This window comes from Embiotoca jacksoni, unplaced genomic scaffold (assembly GCF_022577435.1).
Source record: "Embiotoca jacksoni isolate LCO1_2020_lvr unplaced genomic scaffold, fEmbJac1.0.p SCAF_23, whole genome shotgun sequence".
Classification (NCBI taxonomy): domain Eukaryota; kingdom Metazoa; phylum Chordata; class Actinopteri; family Embiotocidae; genus Embiotoca; species Embiotoca jacksoni.
This window is the reverse complement of record NW_027185374.1, coordinates 4,119,512-4,130,103: the sequence shown is the minus strand read 5'-3', so window position 1 is coordinate 4,130,103 and position 10,592 is coordinate 4,119,512. Positions and strand designations below refer to the sequence as shown.

Genomic DNA, 10,592 nt, shown 5'->3' with positions numbered 1-10,592 from the left:
TACAACAGAAACATATGTGCATATACTTTTTACTTCCTGTCTCCAGAAAGACGCTCCAAAACCAGGGACATTCAACAGTTTTGAAAAGAATGCCTGAACATGCTGGTTGTCACCAATAATTTACAGCAAATTCGCCGTTGCAATTCAGTACTTAACGTTTGCCTAATTCAAACACTTCTTCTTGAAATGCTGTTTAATGCGAGCAGTTTACTGTCTTAACTTTCCCGACGATCCATACCAAATTACAGCCCTTTCAAGAAACGTTCCATTGAAATGAATCACGTGCCAGCTCATTTCTAGGAAGTTATTATGAAACTCTAGAATCTACAAAATAAATTGTTACCTAACATACACCTTGACTCACCCTCGCTCTCTGTAGGTCGTATCGTGACAGGACAGGAAAAAGGATTGACTGGGCCAGCAGACGCCTCAATACGACAGCTTCCCACACAAAAAAATCTAACCAGGGAGCAACAAACTCCCACCACAATGGTCACATGAAGTGATAAGTTGGCTACTTTTCACAAGCCAAGCTAGTCAGGCAGGACACACACACACACACACACACACACACACACTGACAATCCACCACATCCAGTGACAAAATAAAAGCCTAGCTGTCCTCTGTGAATAGCCGAGGCCTTTACATAACAGTGTCATTTGGTTCCTCACCACTGAGGCTCATTCACATTCATCGCCAGATCAAACCGTAGCAACAAACACCCTCACCATACTTGCAACAAAGAGCGGACACTGCCACACGGAGGGATTGGAGGCTGAAAGAGATGAGCAGATTTAATGGATGGAGGTCATCTGCCGGGAGACAGCGTGAAGATGGGCATACGTTGGTCTCTGTGTATGTGTGGGCGGGATGAGGGAGCATGTCAGTGTTTTTATGTGTTTGCTACAACTCTTCATATCCTGCACCCAGTCAATCCTTTTTCCTGTCCTGTCACGATAGGACCTACAGAGAGCGAGGGTGTGTCAGCGCTGTTTTTGGCATTGATGATAGTGCCACTTGTGGGTTATGTAACAAAGTAGTGTCTCGCACGCACATATAGAAAGTTAACAAACACAAAGCTGGAGTGTTGTGGAGCCTCCTGTTGTTCGCAGCCTGAGCCTCGAGCAGCCTGTAAATCCAGAGGCGAAAGACAGTCCTGCCAGACAGGAAAAACACTGAGAGGGACCTTTTGTTCGAGTCGCTCCCCTCTCTCAGTTCCTCCCTCTCTTTGGATCTTCTCTCAACACCTCTCTCTCATTTCATTCAACTCTTGGCTATGACCAGCAGATGTAGGCTCAAGAGCAGTGCTTACACCCAAGCGGAGGTAATGTAATCTTCTTCATCATCGGTTTTATCTTCTCCTGCAATGCAGAGGCGACTACAGTTTTAGCTCTTCTTCCGAGGGCAAAATGCAAGTCACTTAGGTGGAAACTGCAGTTTTTCAAGGTCACCTGTACTTCACTTCTACATGCTTTCCCCGTGGTCGAACTGCTCTGTTTTTAGGAAGCATGTCAGTTTGTATCCCACGTGGACTGTCACTGTACTGCCAGAGATGAGATATTGTAGATTAAATGCCTGTTGAAGGAAGGCACTTATAGAACTGCAACCTATGCCGTCTCAAGGAGAGAAATCCTTCTCTAACAAACTGCACGCACTTCCTGGTGGTGCAGTGAGGAAGGTGGCATGTTGGACACCTTGGGAGAATTCCTAAGCACCTGATGTGCCCGGTCTCTCTCTGTCTCTCTCTCTCTCTCTCTCTCTCTCTGTTTTAGAAAGTGTGCGCATGTTCTGCAAGTCTCTCTGCAGGTTTGTTTTTTCCCTCCAGCTTGCGTGTATGTGTGCGTGCATGTGCGTGTATGTGTGCGTGCATGTGCGTGTGTGCTCTCAGACTCCCTGCAGGTTTGTTTTGCCCTCCGGCTCGGTGCGCGCGCGTGTGTGTGTGTGTGTGTGTGTGTGTGTGTGCGTGCGTGCGTGCGTGCGTGCGTGCGTGCGTGCGTGCGTGTGTGTGTGTGTGTGTGTGTGCGCGCGCGTGTGCATCAGGTGGCTTGCGGTGGACGGATTAATAATAGATTTGACCTGAGTTAAGGGAGAAACAGAGACAGCAGTAAAAAAAAAAAAAGTTGAGGCTATTTGAAAACTGCAGAGTCACACATGCATGCTAGTTTTCCTGACTCTGTATAATTTGTGGATGAGCCTTAATCGCTGCGCGTCTTTTTGGCACTGCTTTTCTAAAGTCTAATAACAATTGCAGTCTGTGTAGTTGAAAAACAAAAGCGTTCAGTTTCACACCCTTGCACCAAGTTCACATCATGACCAGAAGGTCGCAGATTCAAATCCAGGACTATCAGAAATAAATATGGTTTGGGAAAGTGACAGTGCAATACTTGCCCCCTTTTCACAGAGGTGCCCATGAGCAAGGCTCTCAGAAATACTGCTGCCATGGCTCATTTGCCAACAGATTATGGTTGTGCTGGGTAACGGGGAAACTTCCAGGTGTGAATGTGTGCAGACGTGTGCATGATCCCCAAAAATAAGAGCATCGTACTCTCAAAATAAATTAAGGTTAAATAACTCCATTGCAATCAGAAGATGTTGTTTTGAGGAAATGATACTCAAAGGCTTTAAGGTTCGATTTATTAATCTGTAAAAAAAAATGACATTGGTCCAATTCCTCCAAAGCGAAAGATGAGCAATAAAAACGATATAAAACCAACACAACTGAAACTATCGTTATAAGGACACTCTTTGAAAAGTCCCAGTTTACATTTATACTTGCTATGTTGAGGTTGTCACATGGATTAGTGAGTGACAAGTGTTAACCTGTTCAATATGACCAACTACGCTGTCCTCTATGATCCTCCGGTTCATCTATATTTCATAAATTACTGCAGTAAATTTTACCCATTTATAATCACTGACTTGCCGTTTGTGTCTTCACATCTCTGCTTCCTTTCATTTATATTACTTCTTCTCCTCTCTCTCACACACTTCTAAAAACAAAAAAACATTGTTCTGAGAAATAAAACACCCAAGTGCTCAAAATAGTGAGGGAGCAATTCACCAAGAAAAAGTTTATTCGTGGGGCCTCAACTTCTTGGCAGCTGCCCTCTTTGAATGTATGTGAATGTTGTGAATTTACTAAAATCACTTTTTAATTCTGAGCCAAGTGTGTGACTGACCTCAGCTGGGAAAAAGCTGCATATAATGAAGATGAAACTGTTTGGAAAAGGCAAAGTTTTATCAAAGGTTTTTGCACTTATACAGTATGCCAGTATTTGCTCTGGTGTGATGTTGAAATATAGCAATAAAAAGTGACATTTTAAGGGAAATACAAATGTATAATAATGCAGAACCGTGATTATCGTGACTATTATGTGTGTAAACAAATAGCATCATAGATTGACTCTATTTCAAGTTAACCCACGGACATATTTGGGTTAAAAACATGAACAATTGGTATGCCTTTAACTCCATGATGTTGCAGGGGACATCCGCAGAAATAAATAAACATATGCATTATTTCGATAATTTTGTTGTTCAATAAAAGTTTGGTCTAATGCTGAACTTGAATGTTGAGCTCACGAAGAGCATTTGAAGGCAGCATTTCCCCCCGCCCTTGGGAGAAGTCATGCAACCATGCATGAAACAAAACGGTGTGGAAGGAAATAGAGGCGGGACGTCTCCGCCCTGAGATAAAAAGGGAAAGAAAAAAATGACTGGATGAAGCTCTGCAAGAAGAAGAATACTGTGTAGTTCGATTAAGTGCCTACCGAGGAGCCTAAAGTCTGTCTTCTTCTCTGAGTCGGGAATTAAAGCATCCTTATGAAAGACAAAACGACCACTTTGACGTGTAAGTACACTGCATATTCTTTAGAGAACACCGGCGAAGGTTTTAATCCATTGAGAAAAATCTCCTGTCATATTCTTATAGTAACATGGCTGATGTTTCTACGGTTCCCGAGCTAAAGTATTATTTTTCAATAGTTTCTTAGTGTGTAAAAACGCTTAACCCACTTTCTGTGGCTGCGGCATTTGGTGAGGAAAGCGCTGGCAGACATACTTGGGGGTTTGCCCCATTCACCCCATAATCCCGTGACCTGGATTTATGATGCTTTTATCTATTGAAATACCTCGCTGATAAGAGGTCTGTTAAAAGTGCCGGAGCAACCTTGGTAACTCTTCTTTGCAACTTGTTGGACCCCGAAGGCAGCCAAAATGAGAAGTCCTTCCGACCTGAAAGGTTTGTTTTGTGTGGAAACGGTCGCTTTGCATGTAAACAAAACAATTAAGATATGGCAGCCACATTTGCGTGTTTTTCTGTAAAAAAAAAAAAAAAAAAAGTTTTTATTATGCAGCATAACACAATATTGTGCTGTACAACTGCGTTCTTATTCTTCCCACTTTGTTTTTTCCAAAGTTTCGAGAACTGTGCAGCACCAATTACTTCATTTGGGACTTTTACAGTGTCTTTTTCTTTCCTTTTTACGCACGGTGATCGATGTCCCGTTCTAATGAATTTGGCCTTTACAGGTGATATCGTCTTACATAACTTCTCTCATTCCACTGAGGGGTGTAGATAAAACTTGAACCAGGTGCCTTACATAACCGTGCCTAACCGACCCGTCTGCCAGCGCACAGAACGCAGCGCATAGTGGCACATTTTCCACAAAATTTCATTTTTGATCATCACATCGAAATGTTTTGGCAGCTTGCGAGAGGTTTACCGGTAGCTCCGAACAGATTGTGGATGGGATCTCTTTGTTTTCGTTTGAATTAGATGTATTCAGGAGTTTCTCACTCTGTACTTTTCCACTACCAGCGGCTTTTTCTTGGCATCTGGCCTCCCTCGGCTCAGGCTCTTCCCTCTCGTCTTTTGTGTGTACCGAGGGAGCCTGCGTCACTCCCGGCCGTTTAAACTGAGAAGCAGCCAAACAGTACATCTGATAGGCCCAGTAAGGCTATCAAATTATTTGTACAGGACCTAGTTGCACACTCGGTGGGGTTAAACCCGGAGCATGGATACAATGTGACAAAAATAATCAGGTGTTTGGAGAATAATTACGAATCTTTCGAAACATCTCGACACTTCATATGCACTCATTTACAATAACGACTAATCTGTCCTCCTGGAACAATAAGTGACACCATATGTTACTTAGAGGAAACATCTGGGTTTCATTTGTCTATAGGATTTGTTGCAGCTTTGCTTTGATAATGAAAGTGTCAGACGCGGTGACACATGGAGTGATGTAGTTGCCTTGGTATTGCACAAACATATGTGCAAACAGTACAAGCTGGCCTTTCACTGAGCGGTGGTAAAAAACTTTTTTTCCCCACTTTTTCCTATGTTTTTGACGCAAGCGCCCTTGAGGCGCTGCGGTGACGCGTTTGGAGCGCAACGGGCGCTGATTGGTCGAGAACGGGATCGATCACCTCCTCCGTGGCCCATTTACCAAAACCTTGCTGAGTGGATAACGCCCACCGGAGGGGGGTGGATGTATGGTTCTGCTCCTCCCTCCTGGCCTCTTATAAAACAAGAGCCAAAAGCTAAATAGTTATATTTTGGCTTTGGGCAGCTGACCAGTGAAGAGCTGCTGTTTAACTCATCATGACGATCAAAACAGAAACAGAAAAGCCTGTCCTGACTTACTCCAAATGTAGAGGGCTGGTGGCATTAGTCACTGGTAGGATGATGACTGGATATATTCTAAGACATTCTTCTTTTCATCTGTTTTCTTTTAATTGTCTAAACATTCCTTTTTTCTGTTTTTTTCTTTTTCTTTGCAGCTTTTATGAAACAAAGGAGGATGGGTCTGAACGACTTCATTCAGAGGCTTGCCGCAAACTCCTACGCCTGCAAGCAGTGAGTACCATCTGACTCATGTTATTGTTCTGCATTCCCTGGAGGACAAAACATTGGGAAACACAACCAGAAAGAAATGCCAGTTGTCTGTCCTCTGGAGAAACTTTGTGACTTAATATGACTCCCAGATCAGCTGAGGACACTTTGATCCTTTGTTATTAGATGAACTAACTCTGAACTCTTGTTTTTTCAGTCCTGAGGTTCAGTCTATCCTCAACTTGAGTCCTCCTCAGGATGCTGAGCTCATGAACACGAACCCTTCTCCTCCTGTGAGTATATTTGCATTAAGCAGGCAATTGTGTGCTTCTTCCTTAGTTTACTCTTCGGCATACGCAGGGATGCACAGATATATCCTCTGTTTATGTGTTTACCGTACATTTTGTGGTTCATGTTACGGCTCTAACTTTCGTCCATCTTCCTGCAGCCCAGTCCATCCCAACAGATCAACCTCGGCCCATCGTCCAACCCCTCAGCCAAACCCAGCGATTTTCACTTCCTCAAGGTGATCGGCAAGGGCAGCTTCGGGAAGGTCCTGCTCGCACGCCATCGCACCGATGACCAGTTTTACGCAGTCAAAGTCTTACAGAAAAAAGCCATTCTCAAAAAGAAGGAGGTATGTGCACGTGCGGACATGCCTTCGACTTAAAACTCACACGACATATCAAATCTCTTTAACCCCTGCTTGTTTGTTTTCCTCAGGAGAAACACATCATGTCAGAGAGGAATGTGCTGCTAAAGAATGTCAAGCACCCATTCTTGGTGGGCCTGCACTACTCTTTCCAAACCGCGGACAAACTCTACTTCATCTTGGACTACATCAATGGAGGAGAGGTGAGCTGCTGCCATAAAATAAAGAGGATAGGAAAGAGGAGAGATGATAGAGAAGAAGAAGAAAGGAGATGCTGAGCTATTTAAAGATGAAGATGAATTAATAGGGATGGCGGAAATCTTAAAGTTGGAGGAGGAAGGGTGACAGTGAACTCACCCTGTACAAAGTGAGAGTTTTTTAGGGGACTAATTTTGTGCCAGAAACAAAGATGAGACAGCGGCAGACAGAGGGGATATCCTGTCATGAGAAGCAGAATAGAAGCTGTCGCTCTCTGTCTTTTCTTTTTTTTCACGAAAGGAAACACCTCTCAGGAAATCATGGGGTGGGTTGGGACAGCGGCAGAAACTCTCGGCCAAAATTAGCAGCGCCATTCAGCCTCAGTGTGTGTCTAATCGAGCTAATTTCCTGTGATTGTTGGACGGGCAAAGACAGTGCTGATTAAATATGGGCCTCATCCGGAAGCAGGACGCATTTAGTCTCTTTCTCCTTTCTCTTTTCTCCCCCTCTCTCCCTCTCTTTCCTCCCTCCATCCTGCTGGTCTCTCGCTCCACCTTTGGCCCTCGTTTCATCTGTCTTCCCTTGTCAGACTTTTTAAGCTGTCGCCTTCCTGCCTCTTTATTTCCTCCCATCCGGTTTCCTCTCTGTCTCTGTATCTACCATTTTATTGCTGCTGTTTCTCCTACTAATTCCCTACCACTGCTCATGTCTAATTTCATGGCAGACAACTGACACTCTAGTTATTTGTTGTTGCTACCGACAATACTGCCTGCTGCACTTAATTCAATAACATTTTCCCTATTTTTTCCCCCCTCTTTCTTCCAGTTGTTCTACCACCTGCAGAGAGAGCGCTGCTTCCTTGAGCCCCGAGCACGGTTCTATGCCGCAGAGATTGCCAGCGCGCTGGGATACCTTCACTCACTCAACATCGTCTACAGAGACCTGAAGCCAGAGAACATCCTGCTGGACTCGCAGGGACACATCATTCTCACAGATTTTGGACTCTGCAAGGAGAACATTGAACCTAACGGGACCACATCCACCTTCTGCGGTACGCCAGAGGTAAGGAGGAAATTATCCGGTGATTCAGGCCAGACTTGTTTATGTTTTGTTGTTGTTGTTGTTGTTGTTGTTCCTGCTCTCTGTTATATTCATCTATGTTAACTTGCCACCTCTCCTGGTTTTCTACCCCTCTGCAGTATTTGGCTCCTGAAGTGTTGCACAAGCAGCCGTATGACAGGACGGTAGACTGGTGGTGTTTAGGAGCTGTTCTCTATGAGATGCTGTATGGCCTGGTATGTAACATCCATAGTCACATTACATAAAGTTACGGTGAAGTTAGACCTTACCCTCCTTAAATATTACGATTTCATACTTTACCGCTGAGTGATGGAGTACACTGAGACTCTCATCTGTGTCCTCATGTTTGTACCGGAATCGGTGCATGTGTACAAATTACATGATCACTTTTTGCCATGTTTATACTTTTATTCATGTTGTTGCCAAGATGCTGATCAGTTCTTTTTGGTCCCCCACCAGCCTCCGTTCTACAGCCGTAACACAGCCGAGATGTACGACAACATCCTGAACAAGCCGCTGCAGCTGAAACCCAACATATCCAACGCAGCCAGACACCTGCTGGAGGGCCTGCTGCAGAAAGACCGCACCAAGAGACTGGGCTGCACAGAGGACTTTGTAAGTGTCTATTTAGGCAATTGCATGTCCGTATCTGTGTGCTTATTTGTACATTATGCATGTTAAAGGATATCTTTTAATTATCTGTCTTTTGTGCCTTTTGCAGATTGAAATTAAGAACCACATATTTTTCTCCCCCATCAACTGGGACGACCTCAATGCTAAGAAGATCAACCCTCCCTTTAACCCCAATGTGGTAAATTTACTTTGTAATATCCTATTTAGTGCTCTGAATGGCAGGTTTAGGATTTAGTTTGACATAACACCAGCCAAAATCCACATACGTACTCTCTTGTCTATGTCCTTGGTGTTTGCATTTACATAACTAGATCAAGAGTGTGGAACATCCTCCCTCTGAATTAAAACATTTCCAATTATGGCAAGGTATTTTAAAGCATGACTAATCCCCTCTCGTCTCCCCCTCTCCTTGCCTCCCTCCTGCAGACGGGACCAAACGACCTGCGGCACTTTGATCCAGAGTTCACAGATGAGCCGGTACCCAGCTCCATCGGCTGTTCCCCAGACAGCGCGCTCGTCACCGCCAGCATCAAAGAGGCAGCCGAGGCCTTTGTGGGCTTTTCTTACGCCCCGTCTATGGACTCCTACCTATAGGACTTAAACACAGGCACTCATTACGGACACCAGTTTAGACTTATCGGACATGAAAGCGTGCCATGTCCACGTACTTGCATCTTGACCCCAACCCAACGTTTTCCCGTCAGAATGATGGAAGTTTCCAAACCAAACCCTGCAACAACTCTGCATCTACAAAGAATTAAAACATGTGTACTTGCCATATTCTCCTCAACTCTTGAATGCATTTAAAAACCTTGCTACAAGACGACATCTGCCATCATGTAATGACTTGTTGGGGGTTGTAATTCTCCATCTTACCCTGATTTACTTTCCACAACCTACATCCCCATTCAGCCTATCCCATACCTGATAGTGAAGGTCTTTTGCACATCGCTCAGGCAGCTTAAAAGCTCCCCTCAATCCTGAAGCCACAACTGACAAGCACACACACAAACTTCCACCTTTCCTCAAAAGACAAAGGCTGGACTGTACCGTACCAGCCGTTAAAAAGGATTTTCCAATTTCATCTATGTAGCGAAACATCTTCCCTCTTGAGATTCCCTCTGCCACCCATGAGGACCTACAGTATCTGTTGAGTCTGAATGAGTATCTCGGAGATGACATTCATTTTGGTGCTTTAGTTTCTTCTCATTTCCTTTCTGTGGGTTTGAAAGGGGAGTTATTTGAAGCTGAATGTTACAGAGGCGGGTAGGAGGAGAAGGGGGAGGGGGGAGGCATTTTCTTTCTCTCAAAGGTGCCTTTATTTTCTTTCTCTCCATCAGAACTCACATCATTCGGTTTGTCCGTGTTGACATTAATGTCTCATCATCCACTCCGCAATTGATTGCAGGTGGTAGGAGGTTGTTTTTTTTAATTATTTTTTTAAATTATTATTTTAAAGTCACCAGGGAGAAACAATGTAGCACTAAATTAGCACACTTGTTCCGTCTTTAACATGTGAGACGTAGGAACTCAAGTGATGTTTTCACATCTTAATTTGCACATAAAACGATAATGCTGATAGACAGATGGAGAGAGAGAGTGCACTGCTGCTAGGTGAGAAAGAAAGGGATGTGTTGAGAAGTGATCCCGTAGTTCTGCTTGCCAACTGCGTCCCCCTCATTGAGTCTTCCATTCGCCTCACAGTAATGTAATGGCGGCCTGCAGACAGGCCAACAGCATTGAAACTGAACATTCCATTTTAATATTGCTGTAATGCAGTTTGATGGTATTTAAGTTTGTTTGTATATTTGGAGTTACGTGTACTAGTTTTAATGTATATTGAACAAAAAATGACTAAAGGTATGCTTAAATATGTATATGTAACAATTCATGTTAAATGTACTGTAAATTGTAAAATTGTTTGAAGATTTATGTGACCATGTTTGGTTTGCAATAAAAGATTAACTTTATTACACCTTAAACAATGTTTTGATTATTGCTAAATTTGACTGATTTACCTTGAGTTTGAAATATGAAGATACTTTTTACTTGATCTCATCATCTAGCAGCATCAGTAGATAATAAATCTGGTTAAAGAGTGAACTAAAAAATGTGAAGAATGACGACCAAATAAAAACATTTACTTGCTACTGACTAATGTTGTGCAGTGAAAAGGGACTTTATACTCT

General features: G+C 43.5%; 1 protein-coding gene across 4 annotated transcripts in view; it reads left to right on the top strand.

The window, feature by feature from the left end:
- The window catches only part of sgk1 (serum/glucocorticoid regulated kinase 1), a 35,059-nt gene extending 24,681 nt beyond the window's left edge, over positions 1–10,378 (top strand). The window contains exons 1-10 of one of the 4 annotated variants that reach the window (XM_069158323.1): positions 666–1,325; positions 5,789–5,864; positions 6,058–6,133; positions 6,289–6,477; positions 6,564–6,695; positions 7,516–7,752; positions 7,890–7,985; positions 8,230–8,385; positions 8,492–8,581; positions 8,830–10,378. In XM_069158323.1, the coding sequence (XP_069014424.1) occupies positions 5,794–5,864; positions 6,058–6,133; positions 6,289–6,477; positions 6,564–6,695; positions 7,516–7,752; positions 7,890–7,985; positions 8,230–8,385; positions 8,492–8,581; positions 8,830–8,997 (1,215 nt within the window). In that variant the 5' untranslated portion in view covers positions 666–1,325; positions 5,789–5,793 and the 3' untranslated portion in view covers positions 8,998–10,378. Of the gene's footprint in view, positions 1–665; positions 1,326–1,976; positions 3,852–3,881; positions 5,686–5,788; positions 5,865–6,057; positions 6,134–6,288; positions 6,478–6,563; positions 6,696–7,515; positions 7,753–7,889; positions 7,986–8,229; positions 8,386–8,491; positions 8,582–8,829 lie in introns of those variants that run through there. The other 3 variants (XM_069158322.1, XM_069158321.1, XM_069158320.1) reach the window with 3 other exon arrangements.
- The last annotated feature ends 214 nt before the right edge of the window (positions 10,379–10,592 follow it).